General features: G+C 40.2%; 1 protein-coding gene across 1 annotated transcript; it reads left to right on the top strand.

The window, feature by feature from the left end:
* Nucleotides 1-10430: 10430 nt before the first annotated feature.
* On the top strand, nucleotides 10431-23888 carry LOC142150580 (uncharacterized). The gene is made up of 8 exons (XM_075205780.1): nucleotides 10431-10590; nucleotides 10745-11092; nucleotides 13283-13645; nucleotides 16289-16387; nucleotides 18299-18326; nucleotides 18435-18490; nucleotides 18925-18971; nucleotides 22706-23888. Exons 1-8 carry the CDS (start codon nucleotides 10431-10433, stop codon nucleotides 22826-22828), a joined length of 1224 nt encoding a protein of 407 aa, XP_075061881.1. The 3' UTR covers nucleotides 22829-23888.
* The last annotated feature ends 2875 nt before the right edge of the window (nucleotides 23889-26763 follow it).

Here is a 26763-nt window from a genome sequence, read left to right as displayed (position 1 = left end):
GGTACATTGATTTTATCTCTTTTGATTTAGTAATAAAGATTGATTTTATTATTTATAATATAGAAATAAAGTCTCCGATCAAGTGTGTTGTGTATTTCAGTAGTATTACATAATAACATTTAAGTAATATTATTTAGATTAGTGCAGCATTTTTTTTTTGTTTCTTCTTTTTCTCATGAACTTATTGTGTTGAATAGTGGCACCTCCTGAAACATAATTCTAATAAAGTAAATTATGTGTGACTTAAATGGCAATGATCTATGCAAGATACACTAATTAAACTATAAATTATATCTAGTGCGACAGTATTCTCATCTGCTTTTCTCATAACTATGCCTGGTTTCAGCCGAATCACTTGCACCAGCTACAGGGCAGGTGTATGTGCCAACTGACTGACATGGCATAGTTTTTCTATTAAAAACTGAACGTATGCGTGCCACTAGCTAGCACAGAACATGTAAATATCAAAAAAATAGTGCACTGCGCTCTCTGCGCTATAGCAAAATTGTGTAGAGACTTGTGAATATTGATTTCAATAATTCTATTTTACAACGTATAAAACATCCAATGAAACAAAAGTATCAATTGCCATATGAGCTCATAGTCTAAAAACTATTTTTCCAAATTATCCAAAGTACACAAGTACAAATATAAATCAGAGCTAACAAACCTCTAATACATGTACTGTAATGTGTTAACCACTTCAATGCTTCTATTTAGTCAAGGGCCAGCCGACTCAAAGCTTTGGGGAACTCTGTGCTTTCAAGTTCAATCCTTAATTGTTTCCAAATGTTGAATATTGATCCATATTGAAAAGTTTTTCTGGTTGGAGATTATTAGCACAGAACATGTGTATGCCAGGAAGATAGACTATTGAAAGTAGAGATGCGCAGGCTCAGTTTTCCAAAAACCAAGCTCCCCCCAACCTAGTATATAGTACTGAGCCGAGCTGGCTTGGTACTCTCCCGACGATGAGACAAAATGTCATTATTGTGTAGTCGCATCATGCGAGTTTTGCATTCCGTAAGTCCCTCCATCCCCAGAAGATGCGGCGCAATTGCTCACACAGACACAGGAGGACTAACATTGATTTGTCACTCTCCAGTCTCCAGCCACAAGTCTCAATCTATCCTGCAACAGAACACCTAAATCACTGCCTGATAGTGTGCTTCCAGAAAAGCAATTTTTAGCTATTTAATTCAATTTGCACACTGTAGTGTGTGTGTGTACTCTGTTATTCACCAAAAACACCGCCGGACAGTGATTTCTCTACTCAGTTGTCTTTACTCAGTAGTTATCATTTGCTTTTAGAAAATACATTTTTGGCTATTTAATTCAATTTGCACATGTTATGACCACGGCTAGTAGATGAGCCTTTAGAACCAAGCTATTAGAGGTATCCACCTTTAGCAGCCGCTTTTCCCGTAGAACTGATGTTGTTCAGAGGTACTCAGATGCCCCCAGGACTTAGGCTCCAAGGTAGTAAAGGCTTAACAGAATAACTGTGGTACAGGATGGAGGTAATAGGAATATTGGATACTGATATCTGGGACAGGCCTGGGTTGTGGATCAGAAGCAATAACGTGGTCAGGTACAGACAAATGGTCCGGGCTGGTGGCAATCAACAAGGAGTCCAGGTAACAAAGCAGAGGTCAGGGCAACGGGCAGGTAATCAAGGTGCAGGAAACAAGCAAAGGGTCATACACAGTAAATCAATCCAAAGTTCAGAAAACAGACAGGAGCTGGCAAGTTAACAGAAGCTGAACGCATAACCGGCATGGAGGCTAAGCCCCCCCTGCCTTAAATACTTAGATGGACCAATCAGGAAGGAGCAAACACAGGACTGACAATTAGCCCCAGGAGGCAGCTAATTAAAACTATAGGCTGAATTGGTCATGGGATGACCCGGAACCAGTATGCAGAATAATAAATATATTAACAAAAAACTTCAGTTGGAGTTACATGCCCCCTCCTATCTATCGTAATGTGCCAAACACTAAACTTGTTTTGCACGCGCCCGTCTGTGAATCATGTCGGGACACAGTGTTGACAGCAGGATGCGTCCCGACCGTTTTCCTGGCAACGGTCAGGCCAGAATAGGAAATGATGTCCCGATCGTCATGGTGACGGTTGTACGCCGTTGGAGCAAAGAGTCGCTGCGGGTGAGTGCACCACCGTGGTTAGTGACAGCACACTGTAGTGTGTATACTGTATACCATCTGACAGCATTGTTGTTCACCAAAAACACTGCCTGACAGTGTGTACTCTACACATTTGTGTACTCATTTGCAGAAAAAGTTTAAAAAACTTTCTTCTTTTTGGACAAATTGTGTGTGCTCAACGATATGGATCATGATCAGTTGACAGAAGGGCAGGAGCAGCAACCAGCTGCTTGCACCCATCATGATGATACTAGTCTGTCTACATCATCTACTGAAGCCTATGCTCAAGGACATAGGGGGTTTAAGGCAGTGCTACATGAAAAAATAGGCAGTATTTAACTTAACTTATTTAATCTTACTTTAGTATTAACTGTGCAAAACAGAACACTCATTTGCACCCCTTGCATTGTAACATGGTTTTGTCCAGGAGACTGAAATAAGAATCCTTATCATTTAAGATCCTTAATCAATCAGGCCCTATGTCTTCTCTTTATTAACAAATGACCCAGATCTCAAGAGATGCAATGAGCTCCTGGTGTGCAAGTTGACAGTTCTAGGGGTACATGAGAGGACAATGTCTCCTCCTTCAGTTTCTCAGACAACTGCTGCTAGGAAAACACTTAGCTTTTACAAGAGACCCAGAGATAATGTAGATGACTCAGCACAACATTTTGACATCTAGGGGTAAATGTATGAAACATCAATTTCTGTAAGTCGCCAGAAATCAGTGACTTTGCAGGGGAAATTTAAAGCGGCGATGGGTTGTAAAGACAAGTTTGCCTTCACAAGTCAATGCCGCTTTAAATTTCCCCTGCAAAGTTGCTGTTTGACTTGCAGAAATCGAGGTTTTCTACATTTTTCCTCTGGTCTCGTCTAAAAGAATTGCCTAAAAATTGTGATACCTCTGCCGTATCTCCACCTGATCCTACTATCAACATCCAAAGGATGGTGGAGGATTATTTAACAACTGTGTACAAATAGACATGTCAGACAGTCCCTTTATACTGGGAGTAAAAGAAATCAATTTGGAGATCTATGTATAAACTCACTTTGCAATAGCTAAGTTTCCAACCCTCCAGTGTGTACTCAGAAAGAGGTTTCAGCACAGCCAGGAACCTTGTCAGCGATCGGCGTAGGAGGTTTCTTTCTAAATGTGTGTAAAAGATGATGTTCATCAAAATGAACTACAAATTCCATGAAGAAGTCCTTTACTGGCAATTACATCAAAGTACAGAGACTTCTGTAATGGTGGATTCCAGCGGGATGAATTAATATTGTGTGAGGATGATGTACACACTGATGATGTCACTACAATAGGTTTTCTGGAATCCGTCTCAGGACCCTTGGGACTAGCTGTGGCAGGGATGAAGTGGAAACTAGGAGGTCAGATGAAGGTCTTGCTCATGGAGGATGTGATCTACTGCTGTACAGCAGTTCTTAGGAGGAGGAATCCTGGACTGGACTCCGTACTGAAATAAACGACTGGAATCTGGACCTGGTGGACTTGAACCTGGACGCAGGCACCCTGGGACTTAACTCACAGCCAGAGACTCAATACCTCCAAGGATCCAGAAACTCAGACGAATATAGTACCAAAACTGGGACTAGGAAGACTAAGAACTCAGGCAGCTGATTATCTGGGGTGACTAACTCCTGAGCTGTATAAGCTTGGAACTGGCCCGGGCAACTCAGAACTCAGAACCTGAGATAAGCCTGGAACTAAAAGCCAGTACCCAGAGACACAGAGATGGCACCAGAAGCTGGCACACTCAGAGCAGTAACCTACTACCACAAATAGCCAGTAGGTGAGACAAGAGTAGGCTAAAGACAGCAGGATCCACACGAGGGATAATCTAGATCCACACGGGGGGTGACAGTTGGAATCTGTACAGCAGCAGACAGAATGAATCAGAATCCACATGATTGGTTAATAACCAAAGTCTGTATGACAGCAGACAGAAAGAAACTGAATTCACATGAAGGGTTAATGGCTGAAATCTGTACCGCGGCAAGCAGAATTGAAGCAGCAAACAAGCAGCAAGAGTGGTAAGTTGGAACTAGGAAAGTGTTGCACTGGCAATTATCTGAGTGTAGGAGGTTAATTTTATAGTCTGTGGAAGGAGCTAATTGGTGGATGAAGTCAGGTGGTCAGAATAAGCAGGATGTAGCTAAATGTCTCACCCAAGTTGACAGCCTCCAGTACAGCAGACAGAAGTCACGCTTTGTCCCAGGATTTAGAATGCTACATTCTGACAGGTGGGAGATGCACATTCAGGGCTGGATTAAGGGGGGGGGGCACATGGGGGCATGTGCCCCGGGCCCCCCTCTCTCAGGGGCCCCCCTGGACCAGCTGTGGCTCTTTTTGCTGCCCCCAAATTTCGGTATACAGGGGGCAGCACAGGGTTCCGTGTTTAAGTGCTCTGTCGGCACTATAAGAACAAGTATGCTTTTGCTTTTTCTTTTTGAGTCTTCTGTAGCTGCCGTGTAAATTACAGTGTGAGGAGGAGCAGAGAAGACCTGCCCTGCCTGTCAGGCAGAAGGTAAGTTAAGATCTGCTGTGTGTGTGACTTTGTGTGTGTGTCTTTCTGTGTGTGTGTGTGTGTGTGTGTGTGTGTGTGTGTTTGTGTGTCTGTCTGTGTTTCAGCCAGAGGAGGAGGTGATTATGAAAATGAAGGGGGTGATTTATGGACAAGGAGGGGGTGATTTATAGACAAGGAGGGGGTGATTTATGGACAAGGAGGGGGTGATTTGTGAACAAGGAGGGGGTGATTTATGGACTAGGAGGGGGTGATTTATTGACTAGGAGGGGGTGATTTATGGACAAGGAGGGAAGATTTATGGACAAGGAGGGGGTGATTTATGGAAAAGGAGGTGGTGATTTGTGAACAAGGAGGGGGTAATTTATGGACAAGGAGGGGGTGATTTATGGACAAAGAGGGGGTGACTTATGAACAAGAAGGGGGTGATTTATGGACAAGGAGGGGGTGATTTCTGAACAAGGAGGGGGTGATTTGTGAACAAGGAGGGGGTAATTTATGGACAAGGAGGGGGTGATTTATGGACAAAGAGGGGGTGATTTCTGAACAAGGAGGGGGTGATTTATGGACAAGGAGGGGGTGATTTGTGAACAAGGAGGGGTTGATTTGTGAACAAGGAGGGGGTGATTTATAGGCAAGAAGGGGGTGATTTATGGACAAGGAGGGGGTGATTTCTGGACAAGGAGGTGGTGATTTGTGAACAAGGAGGGGGTGATTTCTGAACAAGGAGGGGGTGATTTATGGGCAAGAAGGGGGTGATCTATGGACAAGGAGGGGGTGATTTATGGACAAGGAGGGGGTGATTTGTGAACAAGGATGGGGTGATTTATGAACAAGGAGGGGGTGATTTGTGAACAAGGAGGGGGTGATTTGTGGACAAGAAGGGGGTGATTTAAGGACAAGGAGGGGGTGATTTATGGACAAGAAGGGGTGATTTATGTACAAAGAGGAGGTGATTATACACACAAAGGGGGTTTCAGAGTGACAATCCAGGAAGTCAAACAAACGCTGATGAGATGGGGGTTCAGGATGCTAAGTAGGTGGGGAATGAGTGAGTGAGAGGGAAGATAGAGAATGTGCTTAAGGGTGATAGAGGATTAAGATGAAGAAGAGGATTGAGGAGTGGCATATTGGGATATAAATGGAGAACAGGGAAGTACGATGTGCTCAGACCTAGATTTTCTATTTATTGTGGACGCTCTCTCCATGACCCAGGGAAGTAGCATTTCTAAAAGTGGGCATTATGGGAAAAATGACAAAATTAAGGCCACTCATTCTGTTAGCTCTCCTCCACTGGACATTCACTTACTTTATATGGAAACACAAAATGTAAAAATTTTAATATGCCTCCATGCCGGCTCTGTTGCCTTGCCACAAATCCAGGCCTGCTAGTGCTTAGCTGGAGTAGGCTGTTAGGGATAGCCAATATATACATACATATAGTAAGGTTATTTTGTTAATTATATGTGTCACTTGACATGAAGGAGGATGAGCTGTGACATTGCAGGCTGCCAGATATGCTGACAGAAGGGTCTGCCTCTCCCAACACAGCTGGATGTGTGAGGAAAGGGTTTTTAATGTAAAGTGGGTAGAAGGTGGGATATTAATTTATTTGTGGAGTGATGGTGAGGTATTTAATGTGTGCTTGAGTTTGGGGAGAAGAAGTGCTATTTATTAAATGTGAATATGAATTATAAAATGTTGGCAATGGTTTTGAGAAATGGGTTTATTTATTACATGTAAATGCTATTCATTTATTGCCAGGCTGTTTGGTGAGGAGGGAAATAAGTTTATTTATTAAATGTTGTCCGCTATTAATTTAATGACAGTGCTGCTTGGGGAAAATAGTTCTATTATTAAAAGTGAATAGTATTAATTTTATTTAATTCCAATTTTGGGGCTGGTTGCAGGCATGGAGGCATAATTATTAAAGGGGGTGCTATTGATTTATTAACGGGACTGTTTGGGGACTCCTGAACTTTATGTAACTGGTTTTTTTTCAAAATAGGGCCCTTACATCCCAGAATCTACACAAGCGGCAACTGAGCTTAAGACACCAGCAGCCACAGGTGATGAAAGTGAGCAGAGCAGGTAGGAGAGAGCAGGACCATCTTCCAACTGTCCTCAATATAGTGGGACAGTGCAGAATGTGGGTGACTGTCTCACTTAGTCAGGATTTGGTCTGACTGCAAGAACAGTTGGGAGGTATGTCCTATTTCACACTGTTATGCTGTGATGTCAGAGCTGCATGCAACTGACAGTAGTGCACACAGCATTGTCTGTTTATTTGTCTAAAATGAAGACCATATTAGACAATATGGGGCCCCCTTGTCTTAAGTGCCCCGGGCCCCCCAGAACCTTAATCCAGCTCTGTGCACAGTGATATAATACCACTGAGTGGCATAAACAGGGCTAAGACCCTGATTCATGACGGATGAGGGTGACGATGATGACAACATCTTGCCACTGTAGAATTCATTAACAGCAGTGTTAGCTTAGCTGTCTTAAGCCCATTGGAACCTTGTTTTGTGGGGGCCCAAGCAAACCAAGCACTTCAGCCACAAAAGTGGCTGAAGTGCTTGGTTTGTTAACGTGTACATGTCCTTTTTAAAATCCAACATAAGGGTGGGTGGGAGGGCCCAAGGACAATTCCATTCTTGCACCAATTTTCTTTTGTGCCACTGCTGTGTGGCAATGTTTCGAAAATGTGCTATGAACTCCTGTGTGTTTGTGTGATTGCTCTGTCACTTAGCATCCAGCCAGCTCGCTGCAGTCTTTGGCTAAATCTGGATGAAAATAAAATTGTGACCTGTAAGGTTATTAAAATTGACTGAAAATTACTGGAAATTCATTTTATTGAGGTTAATAATCACGTAGGAACAAAAAAGAGCCATATTATATGATTTTAGCATATTTTAGCAATTTTTGCAAAAAAATACAAATCCAAAACCGAAACCAAAATCAAAACACGTGGGGGCGGTTTTGCCAAAACTAAAACACGAAGTTAATGCAGATCAAAAACCAAAACCAAAACACGGGGTTAGTGAACATCCGTAATTGAAATGTATTATATGTACAGTATTGTATTAAAAGCATCTTGATTTATGTATTTAATGTAAAATAAATATTTATTTTATCATAAAATTTATTTTAAATGCGTTCTTATGTGACCTCATATTTCCCAGACTGCAGTCTGTTGTGTGTATCTACACATGACAAGTAATGTTTAGGCAGAGCATATTTACAAATTCAAATGGAAACGTATCTTGAGATACAGATGGATTTGATTATGGTCGAATATACACACAAATTCCATGTTCATTTTTAAAACGCAAGTTGAATGCTAGTTGCATAAGAACATGAATAAGGCCCGTAGGGGTTTATGCATTAATGCGGAAACTACTGTCTCCCCATCTTTTAAGTATGTTTGCTATGCATTTACTGCCTATCGGAGGAGATTTCACAGAAATCGTCTCCATTTAGGCAAATACCGTGCAAAATCGCAGTCCCCATAGATTACCATGGGGACTACCATGTTCTGCAATGCATCAAGCTTTGATAAGCTTTACATTGCGCAGACAGGTAACGCCATCTCTGGATGACGTTATCAGTCATTTCTTATGGGATCCCGTTGAAGCCTCTCTGGCTTTGCATAATTGTAAGTAAAGGCTGCCGGTAAATAGGAAAAAAAGATCACAGGAGAGGGGTAACTTCGCCGGGGCTCTCAGAGTAACTCCGGCATGGTGTATCTTAGCGGTCCATAAATATGCGGTTTGCAGCAATGCATATTTTGGAGCACAGCATCCTATTAATGTATAAACCCCTTAGTATTTTTAACACTGCATGTTTATACCCTTTCTAATGTATTTAAAATATAAATATAATGGACAGCAAACACAAAAATACTCAGTCCAAATGGCGCACTAGATATTCAAACTGAAAGGCAGCTTGTAGCAAATAAATAGGTCACACCACAAACCTATAGATAAATTCAAAACAAACACCAAATCTGCTGACAGATGGCTCCATAGTGTAAAAACGTACAGCACTTTATTCACAATGAACCCAGGTCTAAAAATATACACAACGACAGATCCCGGGTTACCTCTCTCTCATGATCTCCGCTCCATAGGCAAGCACAACAGGTCTGATCAGGAAAATCCCCCGCGTGGGATCCCGCTCGCAGGAGATCATCTTGTGACTTTTATGAGACTCTTGGTGCAAGTTATAGGACGGTAAGGGTCCATCCATTCCCGTTTGCAGGCTTGTTTCTGTCGTTGTGTATATTTTTAGACCTGTGTTCATTGTGAATAAAGTGCTGTACGTTTTTACACTATGGAGCCATCTTTTTTCTTCTTGTTATCACAATGGTCGTTTGGAGTCCCATATTAGAAGATTTACCTATATAAGGGAAGCATTAATTATATCTACACGCTTGTTTATATATGCCCTCCGGTGAGTGCGTACCCCTGAGGGGTTCAGAGTGTCCTCTTCAACACGTGGTGTATATTTGTGCTTACCAGTGCACGGGCAACTAAGGGCTAATATTTATTTCCTGATTGGATTTATTGTCTGCACTATGTTTTGTTTTGTTGTTTTCTTTTTCATATGGACCTACGGAAAAGCCTGAAGTTTTGGAGAACTTTTTAGAAGATTCATTTCTTATTTCCTATTTGTGTCCAGGACATTGCGCTTATATATTTTATTTATATTTTAATAATTTTTTATTTATATTTATTTTTATTCATGTGCTTTAGGTATTAGTGGTTTCTTAGATTGGCGCCTGTCAGCAGATTTGGTGTTTGTTTTAAAATATAAATACCGTATATACTCGTGTATAAGCCGAGTTTTTCAGCATACTTTTGTATGCTGAAAAAGGGCACTCGGCTTATACACGGGTGAACTTACCTGGTGTCCGGTCCCTCGGCTTCAACTTCTGCATATGCGTTTCAACACAGGAAGTTCGGCATTTGGAACGAAAACTTGCGTTCCAAATGCCGAACTTCCTGTTGTTGGAACGCATATGCGTTCCACTGCCGGGTAAGTGAAAAAAAAAAATATCTCTCTCTCTCTCTCTCTCTCTCTCTCTCTCCTTTTTTTTTAATTTACAGTGCAATTACATAATGAACAAACAATACAGCCACCATGTTCATACATTTATATCCCTACCCCTCATATACCCCTTTATTTAGGTTAGGTTGTACCCAATGCCAATGATTTTATAATCATTTATGAATGTTCCTTGTCATCTACTGTTATTTATGGTTTAGCTAAAAATGGTTTCATAGATTGAACCTATCATTTTTATTTAGGTTTTTAAATTAGCGCTCTTTTCCACCCTAGGCTTATACTCGAGTCAATAAGTTTTCCCAGTTTTATGTAGTAAAATTAGGTGCCTCGGCTTATATTCGGGTCGACTTATACTCGAGTATATACAGTATGTTTACATCTGGGTACAAAGAAAAATAATAAATGAATGATCTTTGTCCCTTTAGGAGGAACCTATTGTGACCCAGATAATGCATATTGCACAGAACAACAACGCATGTTAATGGTGGAGGAAGGGGGAAATGTGACTATTCCTTGTACCTTCAGTTATCCCAAGAAGTACAACTCAGCAGTGGTGAAGGTGTACTGGAGACAGGGAGAAACCAGCCCCTGTGGAAATCATCCATTTATTTACAATCACACAGAAAACTGGACACATAATGAATACATTGGACGGATCTTCATGGTGGGAAACCCCAAGGAACAGAGGACAGCGACTATCAGAATCCATAACCTGAGGAAATCAGATGGACCCATGTTCTGCTGTCGGGTTACAATCGAAAATCCTAAAACAATAATAGAAAAATGGCAAAATCCTATGGGGACATTTATTAATTTCAAAGGTAAAAAACATCAGCCCTAGCTCCCTTCTGTCTGCCACACATTTGGGGGGAGGGATGGACTCATAGCTCCCTTCTGTCTGTGTTACTGTGTCACCCTGCAGGGGGAGGGACAGACTCCTGCTGTCTTTGTAATGGTTTTCTCTTTTCTCTGTAGATCAGTTCTCTGTAGAACAGCCAGATATTGTCCCCAGTATAGTCGGAGAAAATATAACTATACCATGTAATGTTAGTAATAAATCTACTGATACTATAAGAGAGGTCACCTGGAAGGTGGGAACGAGTGATAAGTGTTCTGACTATAAGGATATAATTGGGACATGGACAGAGGAGAAGAAGTCAGAGAAGATTGGTCGATGGTCAGTGGTGAATTTCCCCAATGACCTCTCATTACATATAAGAGCTGTCACACTATCTGACAGTAAGCGGTACTGCTGTGAGGTGAAGAAAAGAACAAGAGGTTCAGTCACTGGATCTGTACATGGCACATGGGTTGAAGTTGCAGGTAAGGGAATTTTTAATTCTAGAAATTGCTGAAGACTTGCAACAAATCTACAAAACTTGTTCTGCAAATAATAATCTAACTGCAAACAGATTACAGTTACTGAAAATAGGTTCATATAACTGTGTTTGCACTCTGTGTACTCAAAGTATATGTATGCATGTATGTATGTGGCCCTCTGCCTTGCAATTCATTTCTTACCCTATTCCACTGTAATTCATGGTCCCGATAAAGTATACCCCCCATGACACCCACCCCACAGCCTTCTCCTCATGTTATTAATTCCCCCTCCCTTGCGCTCCAGTGTAATTCACAGGGCAGTAACCAGGGCAAAATTACAAAGGGGGCAATTGTAAAGTGCTACGGAATTTGCTGGCGCTATATAAATAAATGTTGTTGATGATGATAATGATGAGGGGCGCAGTGAATGAGTATTTTACATTTATTTGGTTTCAACTGACAGTTTGTGGTTTTTATAATAAGTGATCTGTCAAAAGATAGTTCAAATTCTCTACTTAGTCCTCAGTCATGGTGAATATTGACTGCAACACACTCGACTCCATCTGTACAAAACTGTCTATTGATCTTATGCTCTCTATATAATATTCCTAACTATTACTCTTCTCTGTAGTATACTCAAATATTTTCTATTGTCGCAGAAGTTTTATTTAAACTTTCTTGAATTTGAAGTATTCACAGTCAAAATAATTAGAAAACATTTAAAAGATAACACATGTTCTTCAAATAGTCTTGAGACACGTACTATCCTCTACCCTAAAGCATCTGTACACAGAAATAACTTGATCTATTCTTATCTATGTGTTATCAACGGACATCTATTATTCTTCTTTTCTCATTGATATAGAGATAGAATATTTGCCTCTCTCCTCTAGAATTTATTCCCCTCTCACCCCTCCTCTGTAATTTTTCTCACCTTTAGCCTCTCAGTAACTTGGGTGCAAGACCATCTGTATATGGCAAAATATAACATCTTTATTTACACTCCTCTTCAGTCCAGCACATTTTTAAACTGTTGCAGTGATAAGTAAATATATACAGTTCCTATATACATTTCCTGTCTCCTCCTGCGCAGTGCTTAAAAGTTATATGTAGCATGGTGGCTTTACTTTCCCAGTACCAATAAAGGCACCAACAGCTGGGGAGGGCTGGCAGATTTCAGCCCGGGGGGCAAGACTCGACTCAGCAGCCTATTTTAAAGGGAAATTAATGCAGGTGACCCAGTGACACAGCCCAAGTGCGTGCACTATGGGACAGGCCCAGGGGCAGTTGCCACTCTCATGGGCGCACGGGGGATTTTTAAGGGGGGGTTTCCCTTCCACCCCCCCAAAAAAAAACAAGAGCTGCCACGCATGCGCCCACGCATACACAGCAGCTCCGTTTCGGCAGCACTATACTATACAGCAGCAGCGGCGCTGTCAAAGAAGCATCCGCAGTGGTGCTGTATTGTATACCGCTCCGTATAGTATAGTACAGTGCCGCTATGTAGGGCACTTTTTTAGCGGAGGGGAGGGGTTTCTGGAGACCCAGGAACCCCCCCTGCGTGCACCACTGCCCTTGCACCCCCAGCCCAGCCTGCCCCTGACCGACAGTACATTAAATACATAAAACACATAAAGCATCATATGTTATACAAGATGAGAAGTCATATAGATGTGATGTATGAATACACAAACAGTATACCACTATAATATCATTACAAGTAAATCAATATATTGTTTAAAGCAGATAGTGAATTTTTAAAGTTTGGTGGGACGTTTTCCGAATTGCGGAGAGTAGGTGAGTGGTCTGTGGACCGAGGTCCACAGGTGCAAAACCAAGGCACCCACAGTGCTTTGCAAAGGAGGTCCACTTCAGGCAACAAATATATATGAAGGCTGGATATATACAGTATATTGTGTATTAAGTGGGGCCACATTTGAGGGAACAAACATCTATTATGTTGTTGCCCACTGCTTTAAAACCTTCATTATGCTCTAATTTCAGTCAATAAATGTTAAGTGGATACTGATAGAGAATTATATAAAATAGCATCCTATAAAAAGTATTAAGTGCAGTAGTTTCCTTCCCTCCATCTCCAAACCCTTTAAAAAGCTCTTACAATGTCAAAACTCTGAATATTCATTAGTGACAATCATAATTTGTAATTATTCCATGTCTCACACTATTTTTCAGCCTCTAAGAATGATCCTGAATTAATAACTCATCAGTCTACGCTCTCAGTTGAATTAGAAGACTCTGTCACCATCAACTGCTCGTTCTCCATCCCAACAGACAGAGACCCTATGTGGATTGGAATTTACTGGAGAGTTGGCAGCCCAAGTAATATCTATGCCTATCACCCCTACAAAGAGATGGTTCATTCCAGTTACAAAGGAAGAACGGAGCTGAGAGGACTGGCTGATCTCCATATAAAAGGGGTTCAAGAAACGGACTACACTACATATTACTGCTTTGCGCTACTTAAATTCTGTGTTGGTAATAATATTGTCGACTCAGAGATCCATTATGGAAGCCCGACAACGCTGAATACAAAACGTAAAACCAGAACACATTATAAACATACAGCAATGCAGATGGAGATGAGTTAATTGCAGCATACATGGCGTGATTACATAATCTATTTTATAATGAACCGGACTGTCCTAAGTTATTCTGATTTTTATAATAAGTGATCTGTCAAAAGATAGTTCAAATGCTCTACTTAGTCCTCAGTCATGGTGAATATTGACTGCAACATACTCGACTCCATCTGTACGCAACTGTCTATTGATCTTATGCTCTCTATATAATATTCCTAACTATTACTCTTCTCTGTAGTATACTCAATAATTTTCTATTGGCGCAGAAGTTTTATTTCAACTTTCTTGAATTTGAAGTATTCACAGTCAAAATAATTAGAAAACATTTAAATGATAACACATATTCTTCAAATAGTCTTGAGACACGTACTATCCTCTACCCTAAAGCATCTGTACACAGACATCACTTGATCTACTCTTATCTATGTGTTGTAAACGGATATCTATCATTCTTTTTTTCTCATTGATATAGAGATAGAATATTTGCTCATCTCAACTTTCTCTCTTATTCACACAATGATGTAGCAACATATTCAAAGGGTTCCGGTCCTGGTGCTCTCCTGCCTGATGTGGGGTGGAATGGAGACCATAGTGAAGGGCCCACTCATTCTTGCTGTCCAGGTGATCTTGCTCAAATCTGCAACACGAGTGCTAGAATCACAGGATTCTGGTTGAGTCATGGTTCATTTGAGCCTGTGATAGGGTTCTTCTTTTAATATTAGAGAAGGACCAGTTAGTTGATTTTGTTTGAAATAACTGCCCTAGTTTAAAATTGATGACCTGGGAATCAATTTGAAGTCATCCTATAACTTTAATACAGATCATTTTAACAATGTGTATAGCGAGAAATATTTAAGTCAAAGATATCAGACTCTGGTTGAAATACAGTAATGAGCAAACGTAAACATAGAAGTTAATGGTAGAAATGAACCAATTTCCTCATCTAGCCAGCTGATTTCAGGCCCTAGATAAATCTTTGGCCTTTTTATGTTTTCAATTTTTTTTGGAAGGGGTCCATCAAGATCAACTTTTCTTAAATTCTATAATGTCCTTTAGTAGTGGCACCATATTATCATTTTTTTCTTTTCTAGTCTACAAGCTTCAATGATTCTCTGAGGGGATTAATCTTTGCCCATCTAAAATTCATAGTTTCTGTAGCTCCCTAGAAAAATATTTAATTTAAACTCAAAGCAGCTTTACATTAGATATTTGCATGTTTCAATTCTTCCCAACACCTCTGCTGGAAGATTAATTCATACATCTCTTACCCCTTCTATACAGATATGCTTCATTATATAACATATCTGTCTCACTCCTATTTCAAAATATGGCATTTTGTCCTAGTAACCCCCTGTGTGTTTTAACATGTTTTCCAAAACTCTGTTAATATTCTTGATATATTTGAATGTTTGGTATGTCCACTGTCCAATCTCTTCTCTGCAAATGACATGTTAAACTTTTTAGTTCCTGATATATTTTCTTTTATAGCTTAGGACCCATTTTAGCAGTCTACTCTCTGCCTTGATTCTAGTTTTTTATTGTGTTTTTGGAGAAAGGGTCTCCAGAACTGTTGATATAACTCAGCATTGCATTACAGTGTATTTAATTTTATTGAATGTTGGTGCAATATAGTTGCAGACAGTATGATATAGGATTTTGTGGGGAAACGGGATGTTGACATAGAGACTCATTTCGAGGTGGCCACAAACAGGGCTTGGGTGGCAAATGTTAGCCCGGGGGGCAAGACTCGACTCAGCTGCCTATTAGGAACATTTTAAAGGAAAAACAATGCAGGTGGCCCAATGACCCAGCCCGAGGTAGCCCCCTATGGCACCAGCCCGGGGGGGCAGATGTCCTTCAGCCCGACCTGTCCCTGGCTGCAAATGTGCTCAAAATGTACACTGGGAAAAGGTGGATGCAAATGGATATGGGAGTCTAAGTGCAATATATTATACAGTATAGCTGCTGGATGGGTCAAGATGCAGATCTAAAACAGAAGAGATACTCCTCCTAAAGGGGAGTGAATAAGCTCTTACTAGACTCGGATACATGCCTGACCACCATTCACCTCCCCAGTCGTAGGAAGTCACAAGTCAAAGAAATTGAAAGATATAAGGACGTATGTATATGAATTTTTGTTGTACTCATGCCTGCTTTTGCTTGGAGAAGCATCACGGAGGGAGGCAAGGACAATTCTAATGTGGGCCAATTACAGTAAAGGCCTGTTTATGCAAATGTGGACTCTTGCAGACCTATAGAGACAATCACATATATATTAGGAGGCATAATTTTTGCCCCTGCTATAGGGCTATATATGCTGCTGTTGCTGCTGATGACTTATTGTAAACTAGGCAGAGATGCTGATGATGTAAAGACGGACACATCTTGAGATTTGCATGGCTCAACATATGGGTGGAAATATGTGCCATTTTTTTTTTGAGTAATTGGTGCCCATTTTGCTAACAACTCTGCATCACCCATATAATGTTTATTTTGGGTACCTGGAGGGAATGACCGCAAATTGCTATATCACTTTTCCCCTCTATAATATAATTACCTGTTCATATAGTTCTAATGATTTATTTGCTTTGTTTTACAGGTCTTGATTCCAATCAGCAGACATTGATCATTGCCATAGCTGTAGCCCTGCTCATTGTGATCATTCTGTGTGTTATATTCATTGTCCTGAAGAAGAAAGGTGAGCTGATGCTAAATTGGGATGGAAATGCAAGAAGGTAGAACTTGTGATTCTTCAGTCTGTCCCTCCACCTGTTAGATAGTGACATAGATAAAAGATATGTATCTGCTCCTCCCCCTACAGGGTGACACAGACTCACAGAAGGGAGCTATAAATCTGTCCAGGGACCAGGGTAGAAGACATATAGGGGTAGAAGACATATAGGGGAAGAGGAGAACCCAGTAAGATCACTAGCCTAGGTAGAGGGGTGAGTTGACAGGGTTAGGGTAAGGAGCAGTAACCTGAAACATAATGGGCTTGGGGTTTTATAAGAAGAAGAAAAAGTTTACAGCTGGCAAGAGCCCAGAATGTGGTGATGGTAATGGAGCCAAGCAGATACCTTTAAGGAACATTTCCTGGGATACCTTGCTGGGTCTCATCCAGCCCGTATTTAAGGGATTGTTCTATTGCTAATTCTACACAGCTGAATGTTGTATTTAACTTTGATCACACAGATTCATTTACCTTGTGATCTTCGACCCCTAGTCGGATCCATCATCCATCAAGTAAGGCAGCACCAGTAACTTAAGGTGTCCTACCTGGTGTCCTTCTTCACCTCTGAGGAATGTTATTGGCCAGAGCGATAGAGTAGAGGTGAATGCTGAGTCAGACCTATAGATTCTTTGCTGGCATGTGGTTATGGGTGATGTGCCGTAGTGACCAACAACAAGCAGCAGTTATTTGAGACACGATCTAAGGTAAAATGAGAAATATTTTAGAAGGCAAATGAAAAGTTGTGATAAAGTAGGAGAAGTGGTGTAACTACAGGTCAAGCAGCCCTTGTGGATTTGGAGTCAGAGGGCCTGAGTCATTAAGGCAAAAAAGAAGTAAATGTTCTCTGGGGAAAACCATGTTACAATACAAGGGGTGCAAATTAGTTTATTATTTTGCACATAAGTTAAAATACTGGCTGTTTTTTCATCTAGAACACAAGTACTTGCTAGCTTTATTATTATACTGAAATTTTAAAGTTGATCTAGGACATGTTCTACCCCAACTATAAATCTGTCCCCACATTTTAAATTTACCTCCCCCTCCAATGCAACATGGTTTTGCCCAAGTGCAAAATGTTACTCCTTTGTTATGCTTTGCTCTCCTTAATGACTCATATATCCCTTTTCAACACTAAATATTCCCCCTGTGTTTTCTCCTGCAGTTACTTTGGTTACTTTGGTTCTGTCGTCTCCAATCTCTACACACCATCTTCATTTCATCTCCATGTGCAACTAGTATATGGTGCACTGATAATAACTGCCGGGTTTCAGTGGTAGCTTAATTAGTTTCCTGTATGATAGACTGAGTCTGTAGCGATTGAGGACAAATGCAAGTGGAGCATAGATTGGAGCTGTTGGGACCACTGTGAAAGCAGTTAGCTATAGGAGGATATTGGTATAATGCAAGTTGGCAGAGGAGAGTTATATTCCTAAATGAGTCAGAAGGGTGGGGGCAGTTATTTTATTTTGAATACAGGTCGTATTTTTTGAGGTGACAAAATTGGGGTAGAAGGAGTGCAGTGAATATGAATTAACCTGTGAGGCAGAAGTGCTAACCACTTAGCCACCCAAGATAGGCAACGAATGTACTTCTCAGTGTCACAACCAAGACCACAAAATATAGAACAAAGCCCCTGAGCACTTGTCCAATGTATGTGTCTGGCAGAAATATAGACAAGCCGGTGAACGTAGAAAAAAATCCTGTATGTATATGATCCCCTATCAGTCTGCCTCTCCTTCGCTGGAAGCATGGTAAAACAAAGACAAGGCTGCTATGAGACTGTAACAGTAGTCGTTAGTAGTTAAGAAACTTTAGTATTAATAAATATTAACTGTATAATAATATTTTGATCTAAATATCTTGTAAATTTATTTTCAGGTATTATTTGCCGGAAAGAAAGAAAAATGTGAGTATATTTACAGGCAGAATTATCCTATATCCCACTACACACCTGTCCCTCACTGTGATAATTCCATATAATAATGCTACAATCTTTTTCTCTGTCTCTTTCCAGGGAAGATATGAATTTTATCACCCCTGAACCGGAACCCCAGAGTAAATCTGTGAACAGTACGTGAGAATATTGGCTGATTAAAATGGACGTTATGTGTGTGTGTGTGTGTGTGTGTGTCTGTGTGTGTGTGTGTGTGTGTGTGTGTGTGTGTGTGTGTGTGTATGTGTCTGTGTGTGTGTGTGTGTGTGTCTGTGTGTGTCTGTATGTATGTGTGTGTGTGTGTGTGTGTGTGTGTCTATGTGTGTGTGTGTGTGTCTCTGTGTGTGTGTGTGTGTGTGTGTGTGTGTGTGTGTGTGTGTGTGTGTGTGTGTGTGTGTGCTTGTGCAGTTAGACTGTATGCTCTAATGGGGCAGGAACTGATGTGAGTGACTAATATTCTCTGTTCAGCACTATGTAAGATGTTGATGCTATAAAAATATATTTTTTATATTACTTCTATCAACAGACAGCAATCCCTATGACATTGTAATCATTTTTTCTTTTTATGCAGTGGAAATGACAAGTGTCGAACCCAGTGAAAATGCAACTGGTCAAGAGGTGAGAATTGCTAATATATAAACCAGAATTCAGTGAGACTATGCAACTGTATCAAAGTGCTCGTGTTATTCCTGTTTCTAGTGTAACAGTTTAATAATATAACAATACATGTTAACTGAATTGTGATGATTTCATTGTACATTGGGTTATATTTACTAAACTGAGGGTTTGAAAAAGTGAAGATGTTGCTTATAGCAACCAATCAGATTCTAGCTGTCATTTATTTAGTACAGACATGGCCAAAAGTTTTGAGAATGACACAAGTATTGGTTTTCACAAAGTTTGCTGCTTCAGTGTATTTAGACCTTTGGTCAGATGTTGCTATGGTATACTGAAATAAAATTACAAGCATTTCATAAGTGTCAAAGGCTTTTATTGACAATTACATTAAGTTTATGCAAAGAGTCAATATTTGCAGTGTTGACCCTTCTTTTTGAAGACCTCTGCAGTTCACCTTGGCATGCTGTCAATCAACTTCTGGGCTCCATACTGACTGATGGCCGCCCATTCTTGCCTAATCAATGCTTGGAGTTTGTCAGAATTTGTCGGTTTTTGTCTTTCCACCCGCCTCTTGAGGATTGACCACAAGTTCTCAATGGGATAAAGGTCTGGGGAGTTTCCTGGCCATGGACCCAAAATTTCTATGTTTTAATCCCTAAGCCACTTAGTTATCACTTTTTCCTAATGGCAGGATGCTCCATCATGCTGGAAAAGTCATTGTTCGTCTCCAAACTGTTCTTGGATGGTTGGGAGAAGTTGCTCTTGGAGGATGTTTTGGTACCATTCTTTATTCATGGCTGTGTTCTTAGTCAAAATTGTGATTAGTCAATACTTGTGTCATTCTCAAACGTTTTGGCCATGACTGTACATTCTACCAAACGGCAGCTTGAATCTGATTGCATATATTACACACCATTTTACTTAATTAATTAAATTACAAGTGTCATTAAATAAATAAATATATATTTTTAATAAAGGATGGATTTTATACGTGAAATGGAGCATTTTGCCCAGAATTTCATTTATTCCCCTTATTATTGTCACATATTGTATTTAATGGTAACACAAATAAACTCCTCAGTTTATTTTACATCCTCTAAATATTTCCGCTGGCTTGTGCTTCTTATGTGACCATAATAAAATATGTTTCATTTTTTTTCTGGGGTGGTGGGTTTTTTCTGCCTTTTTCCTGACTTTTCTTCTTTCCATTAGAATAGTTAACGCTATAGTGCCCTAAACTTGGGATCACTGTGAGGAGTTTTGTCTTACTGGCCCAAAACTCTTCTTGGAACCAGTAATTATCCCTGGAATTCCAAGGAGTCAGCAACTTCTCTGTACATGATATTTGTGTCTCTTCTGTGCGATATTGCCTTCTCCATTGTCCCTGCTTGTCCCCACCAGTGGAACTCATTTCCACACCCAATTTTATTACATTGTCCATTAGTCTCCAAAGCTTTAAATGGGCCCTCAAAACTCATCTCTTCATTCAATCATATCAGCCCCGTTCCTACCTTCTAACTTCTCTTCCGCTGTTGCCACCTCCATGCCCCCACTCTGTGTCTCCCGATGCCTACACCTTCTCACTAGGATGTAAGCTCTCATGATTAGGACTCTCATTCCTCGTGTATCCTTTCTACAACTGGACCTTCTGAATAGTCCTCTGCACCTTTTGGCCTCCTTCCCCAGCCTAATTTCACAAGCCCATGCTCTTAGACACAGTCCTACCTCATGTGGGTATTACTTATCACTTATGCTCATTGTCTAGACAATGACTTAATCTGCAATACTATGCTATCTATCTATACTCTGTTAAGTAGTAGCCTACTTCTCGTTGTATTGTGTATAGTGTTTTATGCATGTTTTGTTGCCTGCTGTGTATTTTCTATTACTGTTATTGTGCGCTCTGTTTACCCCCTTTGTACGGCACTGCGTACCATTTGTGGCCCCTTTTATATAAAAGATGCATTTCTCTCAAGATACTACTCACCTCTATGCACTAAATATCATTGGAGTGTAGCTACAATCATATAATCTCACCTCATGACTAAGGCTGCTAACATGACATCAATTTATTTATTTTTAAACACACAAATATTCCTTTATAAGCTGCCTATATACGGCTAAGACAGCATTAGGCAATATTTGCAAACAAAAGTAGCCACCAGAATGGGGGATCTATCTACTCTATGTACTAGATGTGAAACTTGAATAATCTGGATACAATCTGGATACAGAATGGAGTTTAGCAGCCATGGGGCTAGATTTACTAAACTGCGGGTATGAAAAAGTGGAGATGTTGCCTATAGCAACCAATCAGATTCTAGCTGTCATTTATTTAGTACATTCTACAAAATGACAGCTAGAATCTGATTGGTTGCTATAGGCAACATCTCCAATTCTTCAAACCCGCAGTTTAGTAAATATACCCCATGATGTTCATTGTACTGCCCTTTTGACATTGAATAATTAAAATAATGTCTCCATTTATCCGAGTCAGAGCTGAACAATCTTTAGGTGGAGATGCATGTAATTAATATGTATCCAATCAGTGCAAATGCCAGTCTTAAACGCCCCCTGCAAAGGGTGCCAAGATCATTGCTTATTAAACTTATGTGAAAATTTATAATACTTGACTAGACTGGTTGGTCCGTGTACAAGATCTTCAATAAACTTGATACTTATGCCCATGAAACTTCTGATACTAGCTACTAGATTGGGGGGTCTGCTCACCATTAGCTACCAAATTAAAAGGGTTTGCTCAGCACTGAAACACCACTCTATTAAAACCACACCCGTTATTTTGTATAACCAGAAGCCCTTTTTTCCGGTGCACTTCGCACAACATTCTAAGTTCCTGCAACAGTTACTTAACTTATCCCCCAAACTTTGTATCGTTCACAATCTTTGCTGTCTTACAGCTTTATCCCCCACATTGAGCAGTGATGACCATCTCTAGGTGTAAGTGTGGTGATAGTCTCTTATACATTTCTTTCTGTTACGAATTCTGTACAAGGGGAATCCAGTGGTTAGAAACCACTTCTGGGGGTAAATGTACCATACCCCGGTTTTTGCAACTCGCGGGAGATCGGCGTCTTCGCAACTTAAATTTAAAACACCGCTTTAAATTTAAGCTGTGAAGGCGCCGATCTCCCGCGAGTTGAAAAAACCGGGGTATGATCAGGGCCGGATTAAGGGAATGATGGCCCCTGGGCTAAGGGGGCCTCCATTCCCCTGTGAGGCCCCCCCCCGTGATCGGAGCTGATTGCGCCCCCCCCCCGTAATCGGAGCTGCCCGCGCCCCCCCCCCCCCCCTTACCTCCTTCTCTGGCGCGCTGTGCTCTCTTTACTGAGGAGATCTCATGAGAGTGAGACTCACGAGATCTCCTCAGTAAAGAGACTACAGCGCGCTGACCGATCAATACTGCTGCTGAGCACTTTCAAGGGCCCCCTGGATGCCATAGGCCCCTGGGCTGTAGCCCAGTTAGCCCTATGGTTAATCCGGCCCTGGGTATGATACATTTACCCCCTGATGGTTATCGGATGTTACACAGGAACCAGACTCTGTTACTGACAATCTCATACATGTTTCATGGCATAAGGTACTGCACTATGCTGATCTATTAATAACAACTGTACACATGCTGCTGTGTGGAGAACTAGTGTAACAGACGCCAATAGTTGTGCAGACACTTGTTAATATCGGTATAATACTCATTCTGCTGTTCTCTGTTGCAGGATTATGGGGGAATTCATTATGCACGTTTAAATATGACATCACTCCAGCAGGGTAAAGCCAATCGGAACAACCCAGATAAGGACTCGCAGGTTCTATATGCAGCTGTAAAGCCCAATCACTGATCAGGATCGTTATATTGAATGGCTTGTCCATACAAGGATGCCAAGGATACAATAAGAACCCATGAAACAGATTTCAACAATCCAGGCAAGGAAAGTACTTCTGTAGAAGATACACCAGACGGCTCCCAAAATACATTTTAGCACTTTGCGCTGTTTCTTGGGATTGTTTCCCAACTTGTATTATTATATGCCTGGAGTCTACTGCAAGCAGAGATGAGCGAGTCCTCTTGGACTTCATATGACAATTGTTGGTTTATATAGGCTGGACATTTTTGTTGATCAAAACATGGATCAGTTCAGGTTGGTGTTTTATCCACCAAAATAACACGGTTGTTTCCTATGTCACCAATCTCTCCAAACTAAGGTGGGTTCTCATGTAACATGTCACATCTGGATGGAGGTAATAGTATCCCTGCTAGAGGAAACTAAGGTGGGTTCTCATGTAACATGTCACATCTGGATGGATGGTAATAGTATCCCTGCTAGAGGAAACTAAGGTGGGTTCTCATGTAACATGTCACATCTGGATGGATGGTAATAGTATCCCTGCTAGAGGAAACTAAGGTGGGTTCTCATGTAACATGTCACATCTGGATGGATGGTAATAGTATCCCTGCTAGAGGAAACTAAGTCATGCTCAACTGAGAAAATCCGAATCATTTGGAGGATTAGTAACTGTTAGGTATCGCCAAATTTGGACAATACCATTAGTACTTACTACATCCTCACAGCCAAATGCATCTGATGGAGAGGAAAGAGATGTCAACCAACATGGATCGAACCCTAGGACAATATGTGGCATACACATGATTTAATTATCCAATCAATTGCCACAAACGCTACACACCTACATCGCCAGGAAATTTTAAGTGGCTGAAGAGAGAGGTGGATCTTGGATAGTCCACTGTGAAAAAAAGGCCATGGTGGTCTGTTGAGGTGGTAACACATGCCATATCAGGAAGAAAAAAATATATAACATAAATGAATGTACAATATAAATGCCAATTTTTCAGATTCTGTAAATATGGTAAATCTATAATACATTATTTTTCTTCTACTTCTTATCCTGATGTTATCTAATGCTGCAAATTCCACTTGAAATCAGGCATTAAAGGACCTCCGATTAGTGATGTAGATTAGTAACAGTCACAGGTACAGTACAAAGGATTTACGTTGCAGTCACCATCAAATGAATGTATTTAATCTGGTTTAATCAGTGGTTTGTTGTTACTTAAACACCTTGGGCCTGATTTATCAAGGCGGGTATTCTGAGTGCAACATGCGTTTGTTTACAAACGCACATAAATGGGCTCTGCGGACTCCCGAATTCAACAAGGAACGGACCTGAAGATACGTGCGCTAATAAATCCGGGTGAAGGTCTGCAGGATATACCTAAAACCTATGTGGATTATAAATTTGCAATATAATGCACAAAGAAAAAATAAATAAAGGAATGTCACCTGGTAATAATATAGACATTAATGATAAAACAGATTTTAAAAAAATGTTTTTTTTTTATAATTTTCATTCCCCATGAAATACTTATATCATCATCATCATCATTTATTTATATAGCGCCAACATATTCCGTAGCGCTTTACAATTGGGGAAAAACATAGTAAACTAGTAAACAAACTGTGTAAAACAGACAAAGAGGTGAGAAGGCCCTGCTCGCAAGCTTACAATCGATTGGACAATGGGAGTTTGACACCTGAGTTTAAGTTTACATTTGCAGTCGGCCCAACGAGACTGCAAAGATAAAAGTGACTCATAAGCTAAATGATCCTGTCACACAACAATGTTGGTCAAGGGGGTAGTTGTATAACACGTGGTAATAGGGTAGTGCAGTGAGGTTAAGAGGGTGGTTGAGGAATATTATAAGCTTGTCTGAAGAGATGGGTTTTCAGAGAACGCTTGAAAGCTTGTAGACTAGAGGAGAGTCTTATTGTGCGAGGGAGAGAATGCCATAGAGTGGGTGCAGCCACATATTAGGATGTTCTTACTGTCTACTGAACATAACATACATGTTTACAGTTGCTCCTGATTGCAAAGAAATTTTATAGCATGCATACGAGACTGTCATGACTAGCACTCAGGACTTAGACTAGCCCTGTAGCTGGAGCAAGAGATGCGGTAGAAAAACAAGTAACTTTGCTATGCCAAGAGCTTTATTCGGATGTGGCTGCGTGAGCTTGAGTTTGGCACGCCCCTACTGTAGATGGACCACAGCCAAAAGCTCTTTCTGCACCCTGTTCCCTCTCCGAACTCGTAGGCTGTCTTAGGTGCAATTTGCACTCGAAAATAAAACGGATGTCGCTGTGTTCACGGCAGATACATGTCTTGACGAATGAGGCCCTTTATCACAACCATATCAAATGCATAAATGCTGCCGTTAGATCATCTGAAGATCTGTATAGATAGATTGTGTCAAAATGAAAAGATACAGTAATTTTACTACCTTAGTACTAGAAATCTATTATTTTTTTATAATTTGCATTTTCAATTTATATATTTACTGTATATAGTATGTATAGCCAGTAGCACAACGTCACTTCTCTTGTTTTATGGTATGATGCATATCTTCATATCTGTGTTTATTCTTTATCTATGGGCAGCTGTTTTTTTCACGCAAGTGATATGTAAAGGTCCACTTATTGCAGTGCACAGAACAGCTCTTTAAAGTCTCTATAAGGTGTGAACTGCAACGGAACAAAACTCCCGCTATATAAACAATAGCATATGTGCCAGGTTTGGTCAGGTACATATCAGATATACCTACACGCAACTTAATATCAGATATACCCACACGCAACTCAATATCAGATATAACTACATACAACTCAATATCAGATATACCTACACGCAACTCTATATCAGATATACCCACAGGCAACTCAATATCAGATATAACTACACACAACTAAATATCAGATATACCTACTCGCAACTCAATATCAGATATAACTACACACAACTAAATATCAGATATACCTACACGCAACTCAATATCAGATATATCTACATACAACTCAATATCAGATATACCTACACGCAACTCAATATCAGATATATCTACATACAAATCAATATCAGATATAACTACACGCAACTCAATATCAGATATACCTACACGCAACTCAATATCAGATATACCTACACGCAACTCAATATCAGATATAACTACACACAACTCAATATCAGATATACCCACACACAACTCAATATCAGATATAACTACACACAACTCAATATCAGATATACCTACACGCAACTCAATATCAGATATACCTACACGCAACTCTATATCAGATATATCTACATACAACTCAATATCAGATATACCTACACGCAACTCAATATCAGATATATCTACATACAACTCAATATCAGATATACCTACACGCAACTCAATATCAGATATACCCACACGCAACTCAATATCAGATATAACTACACACAATTCAATATGAGATATACCCACACACAACTCAATATCAGATATACCTACATACGAATCAATATCAAGATATGCCTACATACAACTCAATATCAGATATATCTACATACAACTCAATATCAGATATACCTACATACAAATCAATATCAGATATACCTAAACGCAACTCAATATCAGATATATCTACATACAACTCAATATCAGATATACCTACATACGAATCAATATCAAGATATGCCTACATACAACTCAATATCAGATATATCTACATACAACTCAATATCAGATATACCTACATACAAATCAATATCAGATATACCTAAACGCAACTCAATATCAGATATATCTACATACAACTCAATATCAGATATAACTACACACAATTCAATATCAGATATACCTACATACAACTCAATATCAGATATATCTACATACAACTCAATATCAGATATACCTACACACAACTCAATATCAGAT

This window comes from Mixophyes fleayi, chromosome 4, assembly GCF_038048845.1.
Source record: "Mixophyes fleayi isolate aMixFle1 chromosome 4, aMixFle1.hap1, whole genome shotgun sequence".
In the NCBI taxonomy this organism is placed as follows: Eukaryota; Metazoa; Chordata; class Amphibia; order Anura; family Limnodynastidae; genus Mixophyes; species Mixophyes fleayi.
The sequence above is the reverse complement of the archived record's forward strand: the minus strand, read 5'-3'. Positions and strand labels throughout refer to the sequence as shown.

Bases quoted from the DNA above. Each gene is read 5' to 3' on its own strand.
- LOC142150580 (XM_075205780.1), top strand. From the start codon at position 10,431: ATGGTGGGAAACCCCAAGGAACAGAGGACAGCGACTATCAGAATCCAT. The intron at 11,093-13,282 runs GTAAGGGAATTT...ACTATTTTTCAG, and splicing joins CACATGGGTTGAAGTTGCAG to CCTCTAAGAATGATCCTGAA. The intron at 18,972-22,705 runs GTGAGAATTGCT...TCTCTGTTGCAG, and splicing joins AAAATGCAACTGGTCAAGAG to GATTATGGGGGAATTCATTA.